Raw genomic sequence first — 27,214 nt, forward strand, 5'->3', positions numbered from 1 at the left:
GACACCATTAAAAGTGTGCTAAAATTAGCTATTAGAAATCCCTATTTTCAACATGGACGTACAGACACTTTGATACTGTTGAAAACTTAAAAATGTGGTGATTCTCTGATAAGTATATTATAATTAAGAACAAGAAAGATTTAAATATTGATCTCACTAAATGACTAAGGTCCCATAGAGGTGAACTGAAATAATTTTTGGCCAAAGAAGAACATTTAAAAAAATCAGTCACCAACTTTCAAAACCCCAAACCAAAACCAAACCGGAAACCTGGACTCGTGGAGACAATTTTAGCATTCATGTTAGCACAGTTACAAACTCAGCCTGCTATCACGTTAAGAACATACATGTATGAAAAGACTTGTGTGTTAGCCTCCACATTTTAGAATTTCTAGCTTCAGCACATTGGTTTTGAGCTTCAGTTGACTGCTGTTGTGCTGTGTGATACCGCTCTGGATCAGTCCTCTGTGCTCCTCTGTGAACAGAGTCTACGTGACGACGGCTTGCTTTGGACTGGACAATATTCACTGCAACCTTACACGTTGATATAGTGGTAACTTTATGAGATAACGAGTTATGAGATATGGATGTAAGCAGCTTGACTGGTTGGCAGAGGCACACAGCTGCCAGTAGTTTTTTTTTGTCTTAATGTAAAGCACTTTGAATTGTTGTTGTTGTAAGGTGCTATACTAATAAACCTTCTCATGTCTGTTTTCACCAGGTTTTTATCTATTCCAAAGGGTTTCTCTTATCTCAGTGAGAGAGGATATATCACTAAGGAAATGGAGAAATGGCAGAAGGTAAGTTTCACCCCCGGTACATCCTTCATTCTGGTTTTTGTTTTTGACATGAACAAACCTTGTTGATGTTCCGTGCTCCTGTGTGTTCCTTCAGGAGTATAACTTGAAGTACGTGGACATGATAGAAGAGCAACTTAATGAGGCCCTCACCACATACCGCAAGCCTGTTAATGGGGACAATTATGTACGCCGCAGCAACCAAAGGTGACTCATCCCGCACTGTTTACTGTATTTAGAACACAGATACAAATATAAAACACAACACGAATATAATGGAGGCACATCACTGACATACAGTATGCTTTGATGCTCCAGTAGCTCCAGTCCTACTCTTTCACCACCATAATAAGGGCTATTATTACGGTTGTTGCTCCTCCGCTCAAGTGACAGTTGTAGCTAGAGGCATCATGTTGTGTGGTTGCCCATCTGTGTGTTTGTAATCCATCCATACAGCCGTCCCATTCTTGTGTTGACTCTTGTTTGAATGTACACAAAAAGACACACGGTGTTAGTTCACCACAAGGTCACGGTTTTGATGATACTGAGCTACAGGTCACTGGTGTTACACCGTGTGATGAACAGTCCAGCAGCATGTTTCTCGCTGGAAAATGTTCACTGGAAAACATTCAGACATGGATGTAAACTGCAAATTTACTAGCTGGCAGAGGCATACAACCGGGAGGTGGTAATTCTTGTTAATTCTAATTGCTGCATTCCGTTTGTCACTTCCGGCTTCGGAAGTTGGAAAACAACTCGGGATATGACTTACAAGTACAAATTGAATGCAGAACCGTGTGATATGGCCACACTGGTCCAGATTGAAATATCCCAGCATCTACTGGAAAGAAGGGGCACTGAATTTTATGCTCCTCAGACGATGACTTCAATGATCCAATGACTGCTCATCTTAAGATAAGATAAGATAAGATAATCCTTTATTAGTCCCAAAATGGGCGGCACGGTGGTGCAGTGGTTAGCACTGTTGCCTCATAGCAAGAGGGTTCTGGGCCCTTCTATGTGGAGTTTGCATGTTCTTCCTGTGCCTGTGTGGGTTTTCTCCGGGTACTCCGGCTTCCTCCCACAATACCAAAAACATGCACATAGTCCCATAACTGGGAAATTACAGTATTACAGCAGCAAACAGGATATAGAGGGTGCAAAGCATGCAAGGATAACTGAAGGATGTGCACTCAAAAAGAATAAATACACAGGAAACCAGTACCTGCAGCTGTACACAGTACAGAAAAGAAAAAGACTATTTACACTAGAGTCCCTCAAGTTATGATTAGTGGATAGATTGATTATCATACAGATTTGTTTCAGGGACTAAGTATGTAAGTACTGATCCTTGTCCTTGTAGTAGTGTTACATCTTGTGCCATCATCTGGTCTAAATGTTACATGCGAGACAAATTTCCATATAGAGTAAAAATCAAAGCATGGCTGAAACTTAATATAACTCATTACCTAATCATTTGTGTGTGTTATGGCAGGTTACAGAGGCCAAATGTTTACCTCCCTGTACACTTGTATGGTCAACTGGTTCATGATAAGACCGGCTGCCAGTTACTTCAAGCCCAAGTAAGTTCATCCGTCTGTTTCACTTCAGCTACAAACTGGAGTTTGACATCCTGGGACATGCGGTTCATAGCTGTGTGCCTTACAGCTGAATATCTGACCCATTAAACATTTGACTCAGCAGGTGACAGCCATTCATTCATGCACACTGCTTGAAGCAGGAATGTGAATTCAAATTATTTATAAATCTGGCAGGAGTCTTGCTGGACCCCTTCAGCAAGACAAGGTGTCATGTCTTTGGGTAAGAGATGAGATGGCAGTGACACCTAAACGCTAATGAAGTGTGACATTATGAAAAATGTGTCTTTGTGAAAGATTTGTGAAATGTTTTTGAAGAAAATGCCATTACAAAATAAAAATTTAAAAGATATTCAATAAAACTATTCATACAGTTAGAATAATAATTAAAAATAACCAGTTGAGTTAATTAAATATTTCTTCAGTTATTTATTTGCTGGGTCATGTGCATAATTTATACATATTTTAATCTAGTTTATTCAACAGAGTGGTGGTTGCTTCTTTCCTTATACTTCTTTCCTGTTCCTTCTGCAGAATGTGGTTCGTGATTTAAGCCACAGTGTTCGATCAGCTGCGCTGGAGAAATGGGAGGGCATCAAAAAGCTGAAAGCAGCACTCTGGGCTTTGGTCAGCATTTGTATTTCTGTAATTATTCAACTGCTGTATTTGGAAAAACATATGCCATTTTAAGAAAATCCATAGCTGATGTTCACTAGTTGTCTTTTCTGCCAGGGAAACATAGGCTCATCAAACTGGGGTCTGAACTTGCTGCTGGAGGACGGGGTGATCACTGATATAGTGTCTCTGGCCCACCACTGTGAGGTTCTGTCCATCAGAGGGTAGGACTAACCTCAGCTCACTTTACAAAACAAAGATGGATTGGACACTCAGACAGCCTTTATTTTGATATAATATTGTTCTAAACACATAGCAAAACACAAATACAGTCTGAGCAGCCACCATAACTACTGTAACAGTAAGATGACCAGCTGATCTCAGAGCAGTGCAGGAGAACTGATGAATTAATGCTATTCAAATTAAAAAAAGGTTTGTGTTTATACGACTGCTGATGAAGAAAGTCTCTCATCTTCCTCAAGCCCCATCAGTCTTTTACACGGTATGGTTATGCCTCCAAAGAGCTGATTACATCTTCTGTGCAGTTGTATTTGGGATATTTTTGTTTTACTTTTATGCAGTGGGAGGAAATGGAGATGCATTGTCCATCTTTTAGTGCATGTCAGTGGTCTGGACAAACATGGATAGAAACTGCAGCTTGACTGGTGCACAGAGGCAAACAATCAAGAGGCGGTGATTCTAGTTCGTTACAAAACTACTCAGATATTTGCCAAAATGCTAGTGCATACAGATATTTGCTTACACAATGTGACACCTTCGCACTTCCAATGCGGAGAAGTAGTAAAAAGACAACATTACACAGAGCAGTCTCCTGTATTTAAAACCACATGAAGTGTATACTTCCTTGTTAAGTCCTGAAATGTCATCAGTGTGAGACATCCGCCTCTGGTGTCTCTGTGGCTTCTCTGCAGGGCGTGTCTGTATGTGCTTGGCCTCATCAGTAAGACAAGGCAGGGCTGCGACACATTGAAGCAGCAGGGCTGGGATGCTGTAAGACATAGCCGCAGTATGCTGTGGCCTGTCGTCCCAGAGGAGTTGGAGACGCAGCCCAGGCTGTCCTCTGTCCACAGTACACTCACACTCACAGAGTCCACGGGCTCCAGGCACACCAGTGAGAGTGACTCTGTACAAATCGGTAAGCCCAAACTCTCCGATAAAGTAAAGGAATGTTTTGATTACTCTTACAACTGCAATGGCTGCTGCTGTGTTATTTACAGGTGGATATATGCTTGATGATGAAAGGGTAGAGGGCGGTGACTTCTCAGAGGAGTCTTCTTTGTACTTTTGCCCCAGAGTGATGAAAGACCGAAGCCCTTTCACCGTGTTGGCCTCTAGCCGCTTCCGCAACCGCCTTCTCAACTCCCTGTCTCTGCCTGGGAAGAGTCTTTCCCACACCCTTTACTCTAAAGGTAGCAATCAAAGTAAAGAAGAAGGGCTGGATGGAAAACAGGGACTTAAATACTCGTTTGTAGCAGCAGATGTGTTCCCTCTTTATAATGGCCACCTGTCTAAAAGCCTTTCTGGTTGTAGAGAGACCTCTTTTGCGGGGGATAAAGCCATAGAGAATGGTGGGAGCATCCCCAGCAGTGGGGAGGGGGAAACGGATGCAGGGTTCAGGACAGTTGAGAACCAGCGGGAACAGTGCAGCTGTGAGCGTTTGGCTGAAGATGGGCGTCCTGGAGGCAGTGGCGCCCAATTTAAAAGCCGCAGCCAGAGCTTTAATACCGACACCACCACCAGCGGCATCAGCTCCATGAGCTCCAGCCCCTCCAGGGAGACCCTGCCCTCCTGCGTAGACACCGACTGTGTCAGCCTGAACACTGTGATAAGTACCCAGACCATACAGAACTTAGTGACACCGAAACACCGCTCTACACCGCTCTCAATTCCCAAGTCCTGCTCTACCTCGCTTGTACCCCCTGGCTCCTCCCACACCTTGCCTCGCCGAGCCCAGTCCCTCAGGTCTCCCTCAGTGACCACCCTGAGCAGCTTAGCTGACTGCCGCCTGTACTCTAGCTCCAGAGATGCTTTGGGATATGCTACCACACTGAAGTGCTCAAGCTCCCACAACGGCTACACAAGTCCTCGTGACGCTCTGGGCTACACCACCCTAAGAAGGCTGCAACACCAACGCATCCAGCCGTCTCTGTCGCACAGTGAGGCCCTGGCCTCCCCAGCCAAGGACATACTCTTTACTGATGCCATCACCATGAATACAGGGAGTCTGGATTCCAGACTCACCTCACAAAGGTACCTGTCATGCGCAAGATGTTGTTCTCTGTACTCTTCTGTAAAAATTTTCCAAGAGAGGTTGGCTACACAAGCTAGATACACACAGACAGGAAGTGCGACTACCCAATAAAACAAGACACTCAAAACACAACAGACAAACACAAACAAAACATGACTAACTTAACTTGTCTGGAGAGACACGTCTGTAAACTGCAACACCACGAGGCTATAATTTTAGTTTAGTTTAAACGGACTGCATATGAAAGGTGGAACATTTTTGGCAAATTATGGCACGACAGGAGGAATGAAAACACACTTTATGTGCCTTTTCCCTGTTGTCTATATGTCTTTAAGATTTCTGAACGCATTGAGCTTTGCATCTCTGGATAAGGACGACTTGCTGAGCCCAATCAACCAAACTACGCTGCAGCGCTCCTCCTCTGTACGCTCCATAGTGTCCAGTGCTACTTGTGGCTCCTCTGATGACTACATGGGCTTGGCTTTGCCTGTCAATATCAACAACATGTTCCAGGTAGGGCTAATCATCTATAAGAATGTGTTTTGTTAACTAAACACCACATCACTATTTTGATTCTCCTCTGAGATATCCTGTAACCTGAATTTAGTGGGACGGGACTCTTGTTGTTGGATTTCCTCAGATTAAAGAAACACCGTATTTCCAAAAGAGGCTGAGCCCGCCTTCTGAGGACTGCTCTGCTAAATTCTTCTCTGGAGACTCTGATGGTGAGATTTTAGAAGGAACAGGGCACGGCATTGTCATATTAACAGCTCATGGTATGTTTGTCAATTGCAGCAGCCACAAATATTATTTAACTTAAATATAGTTTTGATCTCTGTATCTTACGCAGTACAATTCTTACACAGTTTCACATTTTCACACGTGAAGACTGTAACCCTTTTTACATTTGAGCTTTTATGGTCATAGTGCAGATTTTTCATTCACGTTCACATTCATTCACATTAGAATGGCACTGATCTGAATTGATTCACAAATTGATTTTTGTCAATAATAATTACGGTGATGAAAAAAAGAAATACAGGCACATTGCAGCACTGGGACGGTTTACAGCAGTAAAGTAATCTTGGGTGTATGATTGATTTGATGACTAAATACTTGGCTTTGGAAGATGAAAGTGAATGCTTTGTACCTCATCAACTCCAACTCCATATTTGTACTCCAGCACTAACAAACAGGCCAACACACTCTGCAGCAATTCACAAAACTGCAAGAAAATAATTTGGTCCAGAGTCTGTTGGAATTGTGGGTGACAATGAGTTTCGCTGGTAGAAGTGTTGCAGCAAATGGGCAGCATGTGCTGTGTGTGTCCTCAGGTCCCAGTGATGGATGTCGGCCAGCAACGCTTCGTTCTCAGCTCAGTATCACAGAGCTGATGGCAGTGAGCCGGGCAGAACAGCAGCAGATGCTGGGCTCCGAAGAGACGGGTCTTCAAGAACACAGCAATAACAACTGCCTGTACTGTGCTGGACTGTCTGCGCTTGGCGACAACTCTCAAAACAACAACCCAGGTGGGATCTGGTTAAAACTCAACAGTCCAACACACATTGCCATAACATATTTATTTGATGAGCTACCTGCTATTTGATACCATCAAAGGTTTTCTATTGAGTATAGTAGAACTCATTTTCATTCATTTTCCTCTTCAGATCTAACAGAAGTGCCCTCATTATCAGAGTGGTACAGTTTGCCTCCAGGAAACCATGTGGAGGTCATGGTCCAAGCCAAGCTGTCAGGGGTGTCTGGATGCAGTGACACTGTGTCCCAGGGATCTGGGGGTAGTGCTCACAGCACAGAGCTTGTTTTGGGTAGGTGCTCGACAGAGTTGTAATTCACCTTTTACGCTTGAAATTTGTAGCTTGTACTTTATGCTGTCAGCTCATAAATAAGAAAATTAAGGTGGAAATAGATTTTTTTTTTTTACCTTAAACGTATTATTATGAAGTAATATTAGTTCTGTGTTAGTCTTATTTTGCTTTTCTGTCTGCCAGTAGGTAGGATAATAGAAATTCTAGAAAGAAGGCTCAATTTACGGCACAGTGAAAGCATGTCTGTTATTGCACAAACAAAAGAGGAACGGGATTTGTTTTCCCTGGTAGCTGTTCCCAGGTAGAACAGAGTATCTGTGGAAACTCTACCCCTGCAGAAGAAAAAGAACAAGTTGACAGAGGAGGCATAGAAGGCAAAGAGGGGCAGTGGTAGAAACTGAGGTAAAACAAGAATAAATAATAATGGAGTGTTTCCTTGAGAGGGTTCAGAACCGACACTGGGTCAGCATTCTTTCCGCTGGATCAGTATCTAGACGAGTTTCTAGTTCAAATTAAGATTCTTATAGTTGATTCCTGCTCTGGACAGTAGTCACTCTGCTAGTAGTAGCCATAGTTCTGCTAGCTGATATTACCAGCCAGAAACCAGGAGCTGCAACAAAGCCTGAAACAGAAGAAACGGACGTTGATTTAGGGATCTGCCCACCTGTGTACCGAATCTCTGCCTTCCCATGAAAGACCATGAGTGACTTTCGAGCCCTGTTTCTGAGTCGTGCCTTTGGGTCCTATGTTCCTGTGCCTTACCGTGCATAACACCACCTGGCTAAGAAAGGTCATGTTTCCGTCATCTTTTTCCACTGTCAAAGCTTTGACTGGAGGTTTTTAAATGACATCATCTCATTGTATCCTCTTCCTCTACAAGAGTTTAATTGCACCAGCAAGAGCGGTAGCACGAAGAACTGTTTATCTAAATAAGCTTATTCAATTAAATTTAATTATCTTAAAGTGTCACTATCCCTCAACCCTACTGATGATCAAAAATGTTAACATTTTTTTAAAGAAAATGAATATCGATATATTTGATCAGACATACCAATGTATCTGATATATTAATCCAATATATCATCGTCAGATTTTTATAACTCTCAGTTATTAGTATCATTATGGTCCTTAAAAACCCACCATCAAGTTATCATTCTGATTATTTGTTTCTGTAACAAAACCCAGTATTCAGTATGGGGGAAATTATGAAACACCTGTTTAACAAGCACAATTACTGAATCATCAACAGCTGGGATGTTTCTGTAGCCATACGGAGCTCATTGTTATAAATGAGTTGAAAAAATAAAAATCACAAATAGGCTGGGCAATCTGTGTATTTAGCCAGTTATTTCAAAATCAGCTGGGACCCTCTAGTGTATCTTCTCTTCTGGTGGTGTATCTCTTCACCACAGCAGCAGAGGAGAGGATGAATAACAGGACTGTTAAACGGTTATAGCACATATACCAAATACCCAAACTCTCTCTAAGAGGCTCTCTAAGCATTGTAGTTGTATAAGAAAAATAAACTTGTCAATTTAAAAATATATAGGCTATTGATTGTATGTTGTACAACTGGAACCACAGGCAAGTGGAGTTGCATGACTCAGATACAGGAACTTACTCAAAAAGTGTCTTTACTTACCCAAGGAAATCAGTCAAAGATCAGGAAAACATAATCTAGCCAAGGCAAAAGCTAGGCACAGATATTAACATTATTACAAACGTGTTTGTATGTGTTCAGTAACTTTTTCTGTACCAGCACTGTGTTCCAAAAAAGACAAAATCATCTGATTTTATGTGCCCAGGAATTTTAGACAGGTAAGGTACAGGAAGTAAACCAAGCCTCATGAGAACAGACAATATAAAACAGGAAATAACTCAACTAAAACCCCATCCCATGACTTTTTGGCCCAGCCCTGAACTTCCACATCAGCGTATATCTAGTTTCAGATCATTATGTTTTCCTTTTGTACCTTGGCAGGGGTGAAGTCCATCCCGGAGGGTGCACCGGCTGGCAGGGTACTACTGAGGAAGGAGGTGCTTCGTTTGGTCATCAATCTCAGCTCCTCTGTGGGGACCAAAAACCATGAGACCAGCTTGTTAACGTGAGGCTGATCCTGTTAAAGTTAGAGTTCAGTTTTGGCTTTTTTTTCCAGCCTATTCTAATGTGTCAGGTGAATGTGTTTTCTTGGTAGGATCAAGGAGAAGTTTCCCTATGCATTTGATGACATCTGTCTGTATTCAGAGGTGTCCTACCTGTTGGCTCACTGCATGTTCCGCCTCCCCTCACGCCGCTTCATTCAGGAGCTCTTCCAAGATGTGCCATTTATACCAGTAAGGAGAAAATTACTGTGAAGATCCAAAAGATTTCTTGAGCTAATCATGACCCCGATTACCAGAAATCTGAGCAGAGGTTAGCACTGGGGAAAGTGATGTGAAACTGCAGGAAAGACATTTTAGTGGCCTCTGAGGTCTAAAGGTCAGCAGATACAGGTGACATCCTTTACATGATACAATTTCAATTTATTTATATAGCATCTTATACAATCAAAATTGTCTCTAGGTGCTTTACAGAGACCCAGAGCTTGAACCCTCAAGCAAGCAGACAGTGGCAAAGAAAAACTCCCTTTTAACAGGAAGAAACCTTGAGCAGGACCCGGCTCACAAGGGAGAACTATCATGCTGATAGTCCGCCGGGTGAAGGAGGGAAGAAGAGGTAGACAGGACAGAGAGGATGAAAGAGAGAGAGAGAGAAACATACATGCAATAAACATTATACATTACAAAGGACAGACATGACAGGTTGTTATAATTGGAATTCTGAAGACTATGTATTGTATGTATTTGTTTTTAGCTGATATGTTGTTTAAGTTAGTTATATTAGCACTACATAGAAGAACAACATGGGCAGATGTTGACAGTAGACATTGGGTTTGTCAGAGGATGATACGTTTATTGCTCTTTCCTGCTTTTAAATTTAATGACATTGTTTTCTGAATACATAGACAGCTTTGCAGCAGTAACAGCTTCCACTCTTCTGTGAAGGCTTTCCACAAGATTTTGAACTGTTTCTATGGGAATTTTTTGTCCATTCATGCAGATTATCACTGCACTTGTGAGGTCGGGCACTGATGTTGAACGAAAAGAACTGGCTACCAGTTCTGGTTCATCCCAAAGTTGTTCGATGGGGTTGAGGTCTGTGCGGGTCCGTTAAGTTCTTCAACATCAAAGTCATCCAACCATGTCTTTATAGACCTTAGAAAAGGACCTTCCCCAAACTGTTGCCACAAAGTTGGAAGCATAGCATTGTCCAAAATGTCTTGGTATGCTGAAGCATTAAGATTTAACTTCACTGAAAGGAAAAGGCCAAGGCCAACCTCTGAAACACAGCCCCATAAAGACATGAAAAAAACCCAAATAAAAATAATAGTGAAATGACTTTTATTACCTGTTGTCAAGCTGGTCTTATAACATTTAATAATATCTTCATGAGTCCAAATTGTACCACTTTAATTTAAATCAGTAAAACTGTTCATGGTGACACGTCCAAATCCAAGTCCAAATTGTACCACTGTACTGGAGGTCATCGCACAATGATAATGGTCTCATCTCGATTTCAAAACCAGCCCCACACGACAATTTAAGGCCACATCAATCCATAAAGCAAAAGTTTCTTAAAGTATTATGATTAGGCCTGTTGTGACATATTTATGACAGATTATGTTGTCTTGGTTAATGTCAGGGGTAATAACAAAGACACCTCTGTCAACGTCAGCTTTGCATCGCAAGTGACAGCAGTTGAACCTCATCATGAGCTCCAAATGCAGTGACAGATGGCCTTATTCTGGCTCTTCTGATTACTACAGTTGCACTGGGTTATTTAAAGTTCTGTAATTCCAAAAACTTAACTTTAAGTATCTTTTTAGAATTCAGAAATTCAGATAGAATTAAGTGCCCGGTATTGATAAAAACAAAAAAACAAAACTATATTGAAGTTTATTGAATTCAATTTTGGATCTAAAAATCTAAGGCTATTTACAAAAAAGTGGTTGCTGAAATTTGATTGTTGAAATTCAGAGAGCGCACTGTTTTTACACATAAGATTCTGACTTTTATGTGCAAAATTGGTGAAGTCCCCCTTCAAGGGAAACGACTAATTTGTTTATTTATTTTATTTATTTTGTTTCTACTTAATGCTCAGTGGTCAGGGGTGAATTATTTTCTCAACAGCTGACAGCAGAACATTTAAGCAGCTCGAAGTACGAACGTGAAGTCATGACACCTTTGTAGTAGCCAGAGATTTGTCACATGCGGTTTTTCCTAGTACTGATGCAAAGTATCCAATTGACTTGGAAAGATGTGCACTACAGCAAATGTACCCACATGTGGTGACTGACTGCCTTTGTGTTTCTCAGATGTATGAAGAGGCAGAGAGCATCCTATCCGTGTCGCCACACAAGGGTTCAGCTTCACGCTCTGACGCTTGATTCGCCTTATACTCAGCTCTGCGTGTGTGTCAAGTCCCAGCCCATTCACGAACAGTCACTGACGTCTTCGCACACTCGCCTGTTATGATATCCTCTCCGACTGCTGTGTGTGCTCTCCTCACTGACAACCCAGCACAAACGAGTAACAACTTTCAGAATGATCACATTGCAACATTACTCAGAATGATACACCTACATTTGAAGCCGCTGAAGCTATTGTCGGCTTTTCTCTCTCTGCTTTTATATAGCAGTGCTGCTTAAAAGTTTGTGACCTCTTTAGAATTTTCTATATTTCTGCATAAAAATGACTCTAAACGTCAGCGCATATTCGCACGAGTCCCGAAAGCAGAGGAAGAGAACCCCATCAAACGAGACAGAAATATTATACTTGTTTGTTCATTTATTCAAGAAAATTCTGCCACTCGCCGCTCTTTTTAGTCGTTTTTGGTCGTTCATGTGAATCTGGCGGTGAGTCTGATAAACAAAGGAGGGGTGGGGAGCTTGAGTTTGCTGAAAGTCAGGTTTGATTACCTGTAGCCTGAGCACATTAAGTGCTGCACGGTCACCACTGCCATACAGAAGAGTGCAGCGTAAATAATGTTGCAAACTGTTTAATGGTTCCTTTGTGTGATAATGTAATGTCAGGTGAACTAGTTAGCATTAGCTTGCTTAATGGTGTTTCTCAACTCCATTAATAGTGGTGGAACGCACCTCAGTATTGTGCTGAAGTACAAATTTGAGGTAATTTAGTTGAGTTAATCTATTTTCTGTTACTTTTTACATTTCTATTTATCTGACTACTTTAGTTACTGCTTAATTTGCAGATTTCGATTGACGATATGAAAATAAAATCATGAATTCATTTACGATATTATATCAATAAGGCTTTGTTGGTACACAATGAGAAATTCATAAGCCACCTATCAGAATGTACAGCTCATTTACCAGCTACAAAATTAAAGTGGTGAACAAATTAATGGCTCAGTAATTATAATTCCAAGAATATACTCTCTGAAATAGGCTATTCTTTATAATACCTTTACATTTTGGTACTATATATATATATTTTGATGCTAATACTGGTACCTCTACATAAGTAACATTTTCATTGTTGGATTTTTACTAGGAACAGAGTAATACTACTTGGTGCATGCAAAATGCTTATACAGGCGAAGACACTTGTATTAAAGTATGCTAAAACTTATTTGTATATTAAGGCAAGGTGATGTTTTCTTGTTTTATTCTAACCTCAAAGTTCTCCCAAAGGCTTCATTTGGGTATTAAAATCCCTAGAATTCTCTTCTGGTGTATGAACCCCAACTATGCACCATTGTTGCCTTTTTCACTACTGTAGCATTTGCAAGTCTGCATTTGATATAACCTTAAATGTCTCATCATTGTGAGGAAGGACTCTTTTGTGGATGTTGATCGGTCTGACACTTGCACATGATTGGAGGAGCACATGGAGTGAAGTCAGACCATTGTCAGATTTCAACGTCTCTCTCTCTCTGTTTTTTAAAATTCAAGTTATTTTAGCAATCTTTAGCACTTACACTGAAACAAGTCTTTGAGAACTCAGTGCTCTGGTGACCGCTTTTCAAACAAACAGTGAGGAATGAGTTCTCTTGAGAAGGTAGCAGGCACTGTACTCATTCGAGTTTGGCTTTACGTGATAAATATCTGAATGAACTTTCGACATTTATGAACTGAATGTCATTAAAATATATCAAGTAGAACTTTTTAGCGCCAGTACAGGTGTTGTTGTATTGGCAGTAAAAAGGTGCCCCCCCATCATTCGGACACATTTCCTTTCGTCCTGGTTTGTGATGGGCCAGTCACAAGGCTTTCTCTAATATGGATCGGGGTTTGATATGATAATGTTGTTGCGCTGATTGGTTGTAGGTCTAACCAATTGTGTCCAAAGGCATTATGGTCTGTGGCTGCTGATAATGCTGTGCCAGTGTTTATTCATTTCAATTTTTGTCTTCAGTGCCAAACTTTAATCTCACTGTTCTGGGACCATAGATTGGGAGCTGCAAGGATACAGTGAATGGCCTTCATACTATTCCCATTAATCCACAGTATCCTGTGAAATAGTCAGTGTGGACGCTCCTGGTTTTCCCCCCAGAGGCCGCTAGAGGGCATGCAGGAGTAGATATGAACCAGCACAAGGAAACTAGAGCAGAGCGGATTCTACAATACGCAAAAAGCGTGAACCCTGAATTTTTTTTTCTTCAGATCATCTAGGAATGGTCAATACATCAATCAGATAAAAAGTAAGAGTGCAATAAGGTACAATAAAGACAATGTTATAGTTTTCCTTTTATACTGCTTGTGGAGGGAGGTAACTGTCTGACTGCAATAAAATCTGGAGTATTTAAATTAATTGGAGGTGTCAAAAGTCACTAAGAGAGTTAATGTTAACTACACTAATACTACACAATGTTCCCATTTTTCCTTAAGTGCTGCAGAAGCAATAGCTTTCAGCCTGCTGTTAAACCTGAGGTGTTGCTGCTTTCACTGCTACTTTTGCCACTGTGGAAAAATAAAACACGAGTGCATATTCATGGGTGCAAGAATGCCTCAGTACTAATAAGACTTCATGTTTTTGCCATAGTAAGTATAGATTATTTTGCATTGTTATTTTTACTAAGTTCATTCCATGTTGATAAGACAGGTGAACTCCCCCCAAATCCCCCAAATGGGAAAATAAATCACTTTTAACACTGTGTGTCTACCACTGTCACATTTGTGTATAATAACAGTAAGTCATATGGACTACATCTAAGCAAGAAGTACTGTTATTGCACAGTTAATTTTTTTTTCTTTCCTTACTGTAACAACAATGACATTATGATGACCATTTGTGGGCATGTTGCGCCAATATTTATGAAAGAAGCACAACATTGTCATGCACTATATAATTATTGACAATAAAAATGGTAATTGTCCAAACAGAACAACTCTTGTTTTAATTTTAACATCTGCAGTGTATATAATCACAAGGTAATATCATTCACCTTTTTTGTAATGAAGGCCTTATAGATCATACCCTTTTAACGTTTTAATATTTTTAAGACGTAGGGTTAGCTGTGTAATTATGTGGAAAATACGTTTGTTTGTTTCTGTTGTCGTTGTAAATGTTTGTTCTCTACACTCAGTCTTTTTCCTTGAGGAAATTTCAGGAATGTACTGTGAAGAGAATGTGATATACGAGCCGTGAGACAGCTCGTGGAGGCGTCATAGATGCACCTGCGTCTAAAGGACGCTGGCTTAAAGCCGCTCTCTGATTGGCCTTGTTGTTATCAGAGGCGGGAGCACTCTGTGGAGCCAAGCGAACGATTAGGCAATACACCTGGCTGTCAAGATAAGTGTGCCTACCTGTCACTTCCTGCTGTCGATATTTATTCATTTTCACTTCTTTTTTCGACTACAGATAATTTGGCACGTCACTGTCATGTTTGTATGATTTCGTCTAATGTGTCCCGCGCGGTTTGTGGACCCTGCGGATCAAACGTTACGACCTTGGCTTCATGTTCGACTCAAAGGAGGAGTTAACCCCCCTGGACCCTGCTGGCAAAAAACAATTGGGTTTAATTAACCACCGCGTCTGGACACGTTTTAATGTGAACTCCTGTTGTCGTGTTTATTAATACAGCCGCAGCAACAGCAGCGAGGGAATCTGCCTGGTTGAAAGGTAGGCACCATAGAGACGTTAGCTTGATGTTGTGCAGCACTGATACAAACAGCAGCAGCAGCAGCAGCAGCAGCAGGCCTGGCTGGAGATTCAGATGGGCTACAAACACCGTGTCATACGTAGCTGCTGTCGTTACAGGACAGTGCATGCAGACTGATGCCATGATTTAAAGACATGTTCGTTGCTGTGTTTACAGCTTTTTTTTTTGTTCTAGCGCGCTGATGCGTGTATGCTGCAGTTGACGAGAATCTCAGCTGTCAAAACGTGTTTGTGTATTGTATGGTGCAGGGCCGGCTCCAGCATTTATTGGGCCTGAAGCAGAATGTGACCCTCCACCCAAAAGCCCTCAGTAAAGCCTTTTGCAGTATCACAAATAGAAAAATGGAAAAGACAACCACAAAATGATGCCATACAATGTTCTACACTATTATAGCTCACCTTGAAAGATCAAATTAATTATAGATAGTGCAGCAAAAATGATTATAGCTCCCCCATGCACACACACAATAATGTCACCATCCATCACAGTGTTTTACTGTTTCACTGTGGACATTGTCATATGGCAACCCCCGTCCACAACCCAGTAGGCATGTTGTAATATACCAACAGTGACGATAATCGTAATTAGAGAATGAAATGTTGATATTGTGCTAATTGTACACATATTATAATATTGATAATAATAATCCAGCACAGATTTTAGGCCACGTGGATCTTTTCTTTATCTTTTCATTTGGTAACCTTTTCACTGTTACGTGTGATTGTTTTTGTTTTCTTGTCTGCGTTTTTGTATGATTTTTGTTGACTGTTGAGCTGATTGGTGGGGATTACATGAGAGGAAAGAGAAGCACATGTGCTCGTCTTTTGTTTCAGAACTCCACTGGAATTTATTTTAAACATTGTAATTGTAATTCATTCATTAATTCATCAATAAGTCAATCAAAGGAATTACCTTTACCTTGCTGACTATTTCTTCATCACCCATAGCTGAGACTATATAGACAGCAGAGGGAAGTATTAATTCCTCGGCTGCACTGAGCAGCTCCGTAGGCTACTTTACATGAGACGGTTGAGGATTTGAAGGTAGAGATGCAGCTGTAGGAAAAACAACTCTTGTGTACAACAGTTTCTTTTCTGGAGAAATAAGCTGACTTATTTTTGTGCTCCGGATGTGTTGTCTTCAAAGGGCGTCTCAAGGTGATTGGTTTCAAGCCGTTAGAAGCTAGCATTTTCATAATACTCCGCACACTGTGGTCTCTCAAGACAAGAGCGATACATGTGTCAGCAAATTTTCTGGTTGTTGGAAGTTGTGCTTTGACTTGGTGAAGACTCATCCTCTGCTGTACGTCCTCTCTCAAATTTGTCCATGTTATGCTAACGGTGCTCAAGCATGCCTTCATTTGCCTTTCTGCGCTCCCACTGCAATAGCTCCCTGCCTCCCCTAGGGGGTGTGTGAACCCCAGCTGGGGAACCACTGGACTACAGTTGGCCAGGTAACTGGATGGACTGCTAACATCTCCATCTTTAGGCCATGCTGCTAACAGGACAAGAAAAAAGTTAAGTTTAACATTTGATTAACTTTGATCTGAGGGTTAAAACCCGAAAGATTGTCAAGGTGAACTCAGTCTTATCTTGATCTTGTTTCATTTCTGTATTGGAGAATGAAACTAAAAAAGTTACATGGGCCCCTCAAGGGGTTCTACAGTGTTTCATTTGGCAAAAAAAAAAGTCTTGATCACCATGGCATCCTAAGAAAAGGATCTGCCAGGGGGAACTAGTGGGAAGCACCATCTGTTGTTCGCTCATCCATGTGTCAGGCACCACTTATCCACTTTCCTGCAAACTAGCTTGCAAGACTGACATGGGGCTTCAGTATTTTCATATGGTTTAATGTTATTGTCAATTTATTTATTATTTATTAGATGTATCGTAAATGACTGCATGGAATACGTCCAAGTTACAGACTTAGTGTGTGATTTAATTACTCCATCCAAGGTTGCACAAGTCTATTGTTCCTCATGTTTTGTTTGTTACTGTCTACACAAGTAAAAACAAGGGAGACAGCTTAATGTCCAGGACTAAATGCTGCACTCCAACATTTGAAAAAGCTGTCTGAGTGCTTGTCACTGATTCTTGGTTTATTGCTTAGCTTTCTGTAGGAGAAAACCCTTTACGCTTTTAAACGTGAGCTGAGCCACATACAGCACCACAGTGATTTGGAATCTCCGTGGAACTCCTACATGTGGTGTGGGCTGGTATGCACAGAGACGGTATCAGTAGGCTAAAAGTAGAACGTAATTGGAAGCAGTGTTTTGTGGCAAACTGTCTTGACGAACTGTTCATTCGCGTTAAGAGAAGTGTCGTTAAATTTCAAAATGGCCAATATCCAAACCAAAGGAGCTGCAATTTAACGATGAAGGAAAAATGTGTCACAGCATGTGTTTATAAATGAAGCACTGTGGTGCTAAAGAGATACCACAGCCTACAAATGATATTCTCCAGACGTAAATGAACATGCTTGTTTGGTACAGATCATCATCATCGTCTTTATATTTTCTTCAATGAAAAATGAAATGCAAAAATTACCTTTCACACTAAAATTGTTTCTCATATTGAAATTGCAATAAGCAAAACCTGATTGTCTTTGTAATCAAAGTTACCAGAGAAGACAAGGAGGACAAGTTATACAGTGTACACTATGTAGAGTGTATTAGGACACCTGAACGTTACACCATCATCTCCGGGGTGTTTGAGGGGGTTGAGTCGTGGCTTTTTGCGGGCCAGTTGGATTGTTCCGTTCCGGACTTATCCGGCCATGTCTTGATGGACTTTGCTTTGTGCACTGGGGCACAGTCATGTTGGAATAGAAAAAGACCTTCCCCAAACTGTTGCCACAAAGTTGGAAGCATAGTATTGTCCAAAGCGTCTTGGTAAACTGAAACATTAAGATTTCCTTTCACTGATGGTTAAGAGGCCGAGCCCAGCCCCTGAAAAATGGCCTCATACCACACTTATTCAGTAATAAAGGGTGTCTAATAGCATATATGGGAGTTCATAATTGTTAACGTTCACAACCAGCATCTTTTCTTAATTTTTCTTAGACCGAGGTAGCAAAGGCTGGACAGCACATGTGGCACGTGATGTAGGTAGTGTGTGTACCTTTTACAGTGTCATGCACTTAACTGAAAGAATCAGAATTTGGTAAGCAAAAATATTCAAAGGGATTTGACGCTAAGATAGATGAAACAAGACTATGAATAACAAAAGCTATGACAAATGACAGTGATTATTTTGGCGCAGGAATAAACATAAACAAAACGTGCACATTTCACACTCCTGAGTGATTATTGACCCAGTGAACAGACCCCAAAAAGTGGGTCACATTTGTCCAGTGCAGTAATACAATTTGATATTGATTTGAAGTGACTGGGTCACATGACATGGAAGCTATAGGAAAAAAATTTCATTTTCTGTTTAAATATTTCTGTCAAATTAATTAATTACACATCAGCAATCGGTGTGCTACATGAAACCAATTTAGTACCATCATTTTCATTAATACGGGCCAGTCAGTATAAACCAGTGCATCAGGGTGTACTCATGTTTACACACCTACATGGTTCTTGTTCCTTTTAACTTTGCACTATGTCCTTTTTTTTCACTTTCACTTTGAGTCAAGGTTTTAGGTGGCCATCTGTGCGAGATATGATCCCTGAAAATATAAATGCATTTTTAAATATACGTGTGCACTTGTAAAACAGTGCGTTAAACCGTGTATAAAGTAGTGGGTCAAAGTGTCAAATGATGAGCTCAAGAAAGCAACAGTTCAAGAGTTGAACAGTGTTATATGGCCTGAGGTGTGTCTTTGAGTCTGGTCAGGCAGAAGGCAGAACATCCTGTGGGCCTTCTGACTATTGTGTCATCAGCAAACTTTCTGGTGTTGGAGCTGTGTGTGGCCAGTGCTTCAGTGTTGAGAGCAGAGTTTCGGTTATCTGGTAATTAGTGTGTTATTTCTAAAACAATCTGTTGAATTTGGACATATTCACATGTCTGGGGCGAATAATTTCCTTGGGTTCACACCAAACATGAAGCAAGATTTTAGCACAGCCTGTTATTTTGTTTTTTTGTGTTGACACGTCATGAAGGCATGTATTTGATAATGAAATACTATGCTGTCAGTACACAGCAGGCAGTACAAGTCTTCCCAGCTTATTGCTGAGGGTAGAAGGGCAAGATATAATATGCATAAACAGTTCACTACAACCTCCTGCTGTGTCCCAATTCCATAATACATACTAATCGTGTACCAATTGTATACAGTGTACATTAATATTTAAAGTATTCTGTAGAGGTGCACTGATCGGCTGGCCAGGGACTGGAATCAGCCCATTTTCAGCGTGCTTGGCCCAGAGCAGAGCCTTGTTTTTTTTTTTTCTTTATTATTTTCTTTTTATCCATCCATTTTCTATACCTCTTATCCCTCAGGGTCGCAGGGGGCTGGAACCCATCCAAGCTTACTTTGTACAACCTGGACTGGTCACAGGGCTGACACAGTAAGACAGACAGTCACACACACTCTCACACCTAGGGCCATGTCGAGTGTAGCCAGTTAACCTAATGTGCATGTTTTTGGGATTGTGGGAGGAAGTCGGAGTACCCGGAGAAAACCCACGCAGGCACAGGGAGAACATGAAAACTCAGTTGGGTTCATTACAGCTGTGAGTATCTCTTTTAGTTCTTCCTGCATCCCATTATGGGAGAAGAGTATGCAACAAAAGCACGCTCAAAAATCAAGTTTTTAATCAAGTAAAGTCCTACATGCTGACTGTTGATAGTTTTGAGGGTATTTAATTTTGTCACATTTTGATTAGGGACTGATGGAGCTAATCTAAATTTGTTGTAAAAAATAAAAATCTTAGTGTCATAACTTAGATATATAGTGATAGAAGTAGATAAGTACATCTACTCAATTTTACTGCACTTAAGTACAATTTAAATTGATTTGTGTGTCTTTATGCTTAGTCTTTATACACTACATTTTAGGATCAAGTACTGTACTTCACTACATTTATTTGATAACTTTAGTTTGTAGTTACATTGCAGATTATTCATTAATAGGCTTTTTGTCTTACTTGTCATGTGCAACCAATCAGATAGTCTTGTTGGCGGGATATTGAGTGAGACTACAGACAGAAGCTGCCTTTCAAAGTGAAAGATGCTACGTGGTAAATGATTAAATTATGACTACTTGAGAAGAGGTAGGATGGATTCTTCCAAGTCAGATCCCACAGGCTAGGCTGCCTTTTTTTGGAACAGGATAGTCAGTGTGGATCATTGCATCACTGCAACGGTTTTGCCTTAATGCATATTGTGCCATCTGTGTTGCTGTTTGTTTGCTCTTGTCTGGCATTTTTAAAAGAAGAGGAAAATGCGCACTAAGGATTGTGAGTACTTTAGGTGTCCCAAAGATACTCAGAGCCATCCTTGAAAAATGTGAGCACCCGAAGAGAGGATGCCATATCAGACTAGACAATTTTAAAACTAATTTATTTTATCAGCATCTTAACAAAAAAAGAACTATACCTATCCCTAATATCTATCCGTGTTTTCAACACATTGCATGCTCAAATTTATGTAACGAACTGAGGCGATGAATGGGGATAGCTGGTGCAGCTTTTATATTTATTGAATTTTACAATTTCTATCCCCTCACATATACACGCATGTTCAAACATTGTACATTTTTCATAATAATCCAACATAAACATAAACATCCCTCCATTTCCACTAGCCACACCTACAAACCGTGATTCCTGTGTATTATTTCTAGAGTAATATAGGGAACTGCTGGAAGTCAAGTATTGAGTTGAGAGATAAGTAAATTATAAAAAAATAAAGTAAGTAAGTAAACAAGAAAGGCCAAATAGATAAATAAATAGAGGTAAGTGAGTAGAAGGAACCAAGTTAAGACATTCGACGATACAGACTGTAACTGACAGAAACGGACGGAAGAGCAAAACAAAACAAAGATGCAGATACCTCAATTTGCCTTAAGGTTCTCAAAGTATTTTAGGTCCCCACACCTTATAGAACTTCTTGCTTGAGTCGCACACTGAATAGCGGATCTTTTCAAGGTCTAGACAGGACATGAGGTGCCTTAACCACTGAGCGTGTGTGGACTGGGCAGCATCCCTCCACCTTAATAGTATCGCACGCCTAGCCAAAAGCGAGGCAAAAGACAGTGTGCGGCTTTTGATTGGAGTGAGGCGTGTGTCATCCTCACCAGTGGTGCCGAAAAGGGCAATCAGAGGATTAGGTGCAACTCAAGATTGAGAATAAGTGACAAAGTTTGAAAAACATCTCTCCAGTATCTTTCCAGGCTTGGACAAGTCCAAAACGTGAAGAAGCAAGGCCTCATCTTTCTTACATTTGTCACATAAAGGATCAGTGTCTGGGTACATATGAGATAATTTGACTTTAGATATATGAACCCTGTGCACCACCTTAAACTGTAACAGAGAGTGATGTGCACAGAGTGATGCTGAATTCACCAGTCTGAGAATGGAGTCCCATACTTTGTTTGACAGTTGAAAGTTTAAATCCTGCTCCCAAGCAGTTTTAATTTTGTCCAGAGGAGCCTGTTTTATGCCCATCAATTTGTCATAAATGACTGACATCAACCCCCTTGTGCGATGGATGCAAACCAAGTTTTCTTAAAGGAGACACTTATGTTTCCTAGTAACTGTAACACCAAGGTAGACAAATTTATTTTGCACAATCTTAAATGGGAGGCTGGTATATTTTAAAGCCAGTGCCTCCGTATTCACAGGAAAAAGTTCGCTCTTGTGTAAGTTTAGTTTGTATCCTGACACCTGGCCAAATTGAGTGAGTAAGGATAGCATTACAGGTAGAGAGGTGTCTGGATTTGATATAAAAAGTAAAAGTTCATCCGCATACAAAGACACTTATGTTCAGTTCCTTTTCTCAAAATCCATGAAATATCCTTGCAGCTACGAAATGCACCTGCTAGAGTCTCTATTGTCAGGTCGAAAGGTAAAGGGCTTAAAGGTCACCCTTGACGGGTTCCCCTATGAAGATTTAAAGGTTGAGAGCGCTGAGAATTGGTAAGGAGCTTTAGACAGGTTTTCATCTTACTTGTCAAATGGTAGCTTCTGTGTTTCTGTGAATAACTACATCTTCATTGTCTCCTGTTAAGTATGCTTAGCCTCAGGGGTCAGTTTTGAGTTGTTTTATTTTCTTTATACATGCCTCTCCCAGGGCACATTATTCATATGCATTGTGTTTCTTCTCATTTTTATGCTGATGATACGCAGATGTACCTGCCTGTTAGATCCACAGACCTTGGAATGCTTAGCCCACTGAACAAATGCCTTTGCCTTGTAAAAACTGGATGTCAAGCAATTTTCTTTAGCTGAACAAAACAGAAATCATTTTCATTGTGTCCTGTCACATGGCAGAACAAATTCTGCCATCTGCTGGTTATTATTTGAATAACATCAAGTCTGTTTGGCATCTGGTTTGATGACAGCTTAAGTTTTGAGCGGCACACCACAAAGCTTGTGCAGTGTTTTATTTAATGATTTTATTAATACTTAAAAATAAGATCGATCTTAATTTCCAAAGACACAGGCACCCTTTTTTGATCTCATCACACTGGGATTATTTCATCATCCTTTTTACTTGCCTGAACTGAAAATCTATAAATTGATTGCAGACTGCACAGGACTCAACTGCCAGGCTTTTAACCAGAACCAAGAGACAGGATTGCATTACTCCTATTTTAGCTTCTTTACGCTGGCTCACAGTATGTTTTAGAATAGAACAGATGAATAGAATAGATGTTTAAGAAGACTTCAGTGATCACTCTTCTTGGCCTTTCTCCCTGTTATATGTCTGACCTCTAAGTACCATAAGTGTCGGTAAAGATTCTTGAGCAGAGGTCTTTTGTCTGTTCTAGGCCTGGCTGAAAGCTAAATGGGAGAGGGTGTTTGCAGTCAGGGCCTCGAGGCACTGGAATGATCTGCTCGAGGAAATCAGGTCAGCTGAGTCAGTGATCTTTTTTAAATCCCTTTATTCCCTTTCACTATATATATCATTATTATTATTATTATTATTATTATTATTATAAAACTTCCCTGGAATTAGTGTGCATAGTATAAAAATGTAGTACAGTGGTGGTTTGTCCCATTCCATACTACATATGAATTTTATGCAGTATGTACTACACTAATCATCTTGGTATTCTGTTTTAATAGTAGCAAAACTGTTTTGTATGAACAGGAAATTATACAATACCTGCAGAATATTTCCAGTATTCTGATGTGTTCCTGGAGCTTTTTTTTCCAACATCCATGATTAGTTTCAATTATTTCCAGCTGTGAGCAGCCCCTGTTTTTTTTGTGCATTACATCATGGGGCATTGCGTCTGTCAGCAGCACTCTCGAGTGTACGAGTAGTTTACATAGTGATTGGTGTGTATAGTTACATTTGTCTCTCTTCCAGTGTGAGCACACTGTAAACTGAAAACCTGTTAAGAGTGAAGTGGTGCTAAACACGGTGTTGGTCTCCTGCTGTGGCTGGAAGTTTAATATTGGAGTATATTGCCATCTTCTGGTAACATGCATGTGTTAGTATTTAGGCAAATCAGTTCTTAATGGATTATTGATGCATTATTATTGCTTATGTAATAAAATCCAACTTTTTAGAGTAAAAACCAACAATGCTGTCATGTGGGGGTGATCATGGAAATGGTAATGGTTAAATTACTCACAGAAAATTGCCTAAGAACATTTTAAGTTCAGTCAAAGCTACTATGTCTGCACTATGTGTGCGTGTGTGTGTGTGGCCAGGTCTAGCCTTGGTGCAGGGCACCACCCAGTGGTGGTGAAACATATAAAGACAAATAGCAGTAAAATAACAGTGCAGCTGACAGTCTCTGTTGAGGCAGAGTAGATTTCAGGTATTAATCCACCAACATCTTCATAATCAAAAACTGAAACTTTAAGTATTCTTGGGTTACAGTTATCTCTCACAGTGAGCATCTGTAGTGTACATATTGAAATATAGTGAATATAGTGAATATCTCGAATATATCAAATACATTAAATTTCATATTCAAGTACCACTACACCACTGTTGATTATTGCCAGCAATACTGTGATGATATTTGAGCTGATGTTTAATGCTTTTTATGAGCCTCTTATCTGTAGTCCTCTGTGGTTCAGTATTTTTAGTAATTTTTTTCTGCTCCCTAGTTTGCTGTTCTCTTTCCAAATGTATTAATCATGTGTAAAACGAAGCACATCTGGAATATTCCTAATTGATAGAATGGTGCAATAAAGTGGAAGTAATAAACTGTTCACAGTAAATGTCAAATAGAGTGGAAAACTTTGAAGTTAATTAAAGGAAAATATGAAAAAAAATAACCCAAAACAAATCAGAGTTAAAGACTTGTGCCCTCTGTTTCCAGGCATGGATGAGAGGTTATGTGTGTCCCCCAGCTGAAGGCCTCTGTCGCCCTGACCTGTGCATCCCACCAGTCCCTCTGTGAGCATGTATCGCAAGAACGGACTCTCGGATGGCACCAGCATCAATTCAGTCACTTCAGAGGTAAGGAGAAGCTCTTGTAGTGCCCAGTGCTTCTTTGCAGTTATGCTGGGCCTTGTGGATGAAGAAATTAGATGTGCTTGTCAGTAGCTGCTGCTAAACCATGGCTCTTACAACCATAAAGCGAGAGACACGCCATTTAAGGATTAACAAAGTAATGTATGGAACGAAAGTAAATGAAATGTGGCAGAAGAGAAGGATACAGAGCACAGAGGGTGTGCATGTAGGGTGAGAATAGTGTGTGATAAGGTAAGATAATCCTTTATTAATTCCTTAATGGGAAAGTTTTCAGTGTTACAGAGGCAAGGAGGATTGTATGACAGCAAAAATCAAACAACAAGCAAATGAACATAAGAATACCAACAACTGAACTGTAAACAGTGGGCAAAGAGATGGTTAAATGTTAAGCACTTACACACTAGACAACAATTGGGAATTTCATACTAGTTTGCATTGAAAATGGTTGTATTACACAACTTGAATGCAACATAATGCAAGAAATGAAATAGGACTCTAGGGGAGAGACTAACACTGCCACATAGACAAAGAGGGTGCCAGAAAGGGAAGAGGGTCATGCCATTTTACACCAAAATTAGAATATTTCTGCAGGTTTTTAGACACGGGTTAACCTGCTAAAAATAGGAAAATGACTCCTTTCCCATTGCCAGTAGACACGTTTGTCTTTCTGTACTACTTCTGCACTCTTTCTTTCAAACACGGCACGGGCTGAACAATGTTTGAGCGCTGCTTGAAGGGAGACAGATGGAAAGGTATTTATATCTGAGTAACAGAGCTTAGGTTATATAGGCTGGTAAAAACAGGCCCAGGTATTACCAGAAGGCGCTGATGACCATACCATCCAACACTTAACTACCAGATATGGTAACAGAGACTGCTGAATAACAGCAGGGGTCTTCACACTGCAAAGATGAACAAAAGTCCTTCCAAAAGGTCCTTTTTTGGCCATCATACAATTCTGTACAAGTTTAGTATGAACGTATTAAACACATAACAGGGTTTAACAGCTCATGTAAAGGGAAAATTCTGCTGCACATTCTAACCATATCTGTTACAACCACTTTGGAAAGAAGCAGATCTGCACAAATCAGACATTGGGCTATGTATATCGTGATATATTGCAATACTGTAAGCAAGGTATATAATACATACATACATATATATATATATATATATATATACCGTATTTTCACGACTATAAGGCGCATATAAACGTCTTAGATTTTTTTCAAAATGTGCAGCGCGCCCTATCGTCCAGAGCGCCCTATCTGTGTGTGGACGTAGTTGAGAACCATGATGCTGCGGACGTGATAGAGGGGTACGAAAAGGCTTCGTTTACCGTTGTGCTCGGCTGCCATGCTAACGGACAGAAACTGCCGCCGATGGTGATTTTTAAGAGAAAGACTTTGCCTAAAGAGACGTTTCCAGCAGGCGTCATTATTAAGGCAAACGAAAAGGGCTGGATGGACGAGGAAATGATGAAGGATTGGCTGAGGCAGGTGTATGTACGGAGACCGGGTGGTTTTTTCCACACATCACAATCGCTGCTGGTTTGTGATTCCATGCGTGCCCATCTCACCGCCGACGTCAAAAAGCAAGTAAAGCAGATGAACGCTACGCTTGCTGTGATTCCGGGAGGTCTGACGAAGGAACTCCAACCACTGGACATCGGCGTGAACCGGCCGTTCAAAGTGAGGCTGCGAGCGGCGTGGGAGCGGTGGATGACCGAAGGAGACCACAGTTTCACAAAGACTGGAAGGCAGCGCCGGGCGAGTTACGCCACAGTTTGTGACTGGATTGTAGCTGCTTGGGCTAACGTGTCTGCTGGCACTGTTGTTCGAGCTTTTGCTAAAGTCGGCATCATTTCTGGGGAGCCGCACGGCACGGACTCTGACTCTGACAGTGAGGAACGTGAACCTGCCATGTGTGATTTAGCGCAGCTGTTCAATTCCGACACAGAGGATGAGGACTTCAATGGGTTTGAGTGACTGTTACCGGTAATGTGCTTGTTTTAGTGTTGTTGTAATTAATACTTAAATAAAGCACAACCAAACTCAGTTTTGCTCCCGATCTATTTTTAAATATGCACGTGTGTGTTGTCAGGCGGGCGTACGTAGTATATGAATACACACAGGGGCGGACGTGTATATAAAACGTGTATATAAAACCCGCGCCCTATCTTCAGATGCGCCTTATCTGTGTGTTAAATACAATAATTGCACACATAACTGAGACTGCGCCTTTTCGTACGGTGCGCCTTTTCGTCGTGAAAATACG

The 27,214-nt window shown here is 40.7% G+C and overlaps 2 protein-coding genes across 6 annotated transcripts in view; both read left to right on the top strand.

Annotated features, from left to right (window-relative positions):
* Positions 1–14,569, top strand: part of LOC124051912 (rapamycin-insensitive companion of mTOR-like) — a 28,815-nt gene extending 14,246 nt beyond the window's left edge. For both annotated transcript variants that reach the window (XM_046375699.1, XM_046375700.1), the window contains 14 exons: positions 722–800; positions 895–1,004; positions 2,293–2,380; positions 2,930–3,022; positions 3,128–3,234; positions 3,943–4,166; positions 4,249–5,281; positions 5,618–5,795; positions 5,923–6,007; positions 6,617–6,811; positions 6,950–7,108; positions 9,090–9,213; positions 9,304–9,442; positions 11,524–14,569. In XM_046375699.1, coding sequence (XP_046231655.1) covers positions 722–800; positions 895–1,004; positions 2,293–2,380; positions 2,930–3,022; positions 3,128–3,234; positions 3,943–4,166; positions 4,249–5,281; positions 5,618–5,795; positions 5,923–6,007; positions 6,617–6,811; positions 6,950–7,108; positions 9,090–9,213; positions 9,304–9,442; positions 11,524–11,595 — 2,686 coding nt within the window. In that variant the 3' untranslated portion in view covers positions 11,596–14,569. The remainder of the gene's footprint in view (positions 1–721; positions 801–894; positions 1,005–2,292; positions 2,381–2,929; positions 3,023–3,127; positions 3,235–3,942; positions 4,167–4,248; positions 5,282–5,617; positions 5,796–5,922; positions 6,008–6,616; positions 6,812–6,949; positions 7,109–9,089; positions 9,214–9,303; positions 9,443–11,523) is intronic.
* Positions 14,570–14,913: 344 nt separating this feature from the next.
* The window catches only part of LOC124051386 (ras-specific guanine nucleotide-releasing factor RalGPS1-like), a 79,928-nt gene continuing 67,627 nt past the window's right edge, over positions 14,914–27,214 (top strand). For 3 of the 4 annotated variants that reach the window (XM_046374701.1, XM_046374703.1, XM_046374704.1), the window contains exons 1-2: positions 14,914–15,292; positions 24,783–24,922. In XM_046374701.1, the coding sequence (XP_046230657.1) occupies positions 24,866–24,922 (57 nt within the window). In that variant the 5' untranslated portion in view covers positions 14,914–15,292; positions 24,783–24,865. Of the gene's footprint in view, positions 15,293–23,270; positions 23,351–24,782; positions 24,923–27,214 lie in introns of all 4 variants that reach the window. The other variant, XM_046374702.1, reaches the window with a different exon arrangement.

Source organism: Scatophagus argus, chromosome 20 (assembly GCF_020382885.2).
Source record: "Scatophagus argus isolate fScaArg1 chromosome 20, fScaArg1.pri, whole genome shotgun sequence".
NCBI lineage: Eukaryota > Metazoa > Chordata > Actinopteri > Scatophagidae > Scatophagus > Scatophagus argus.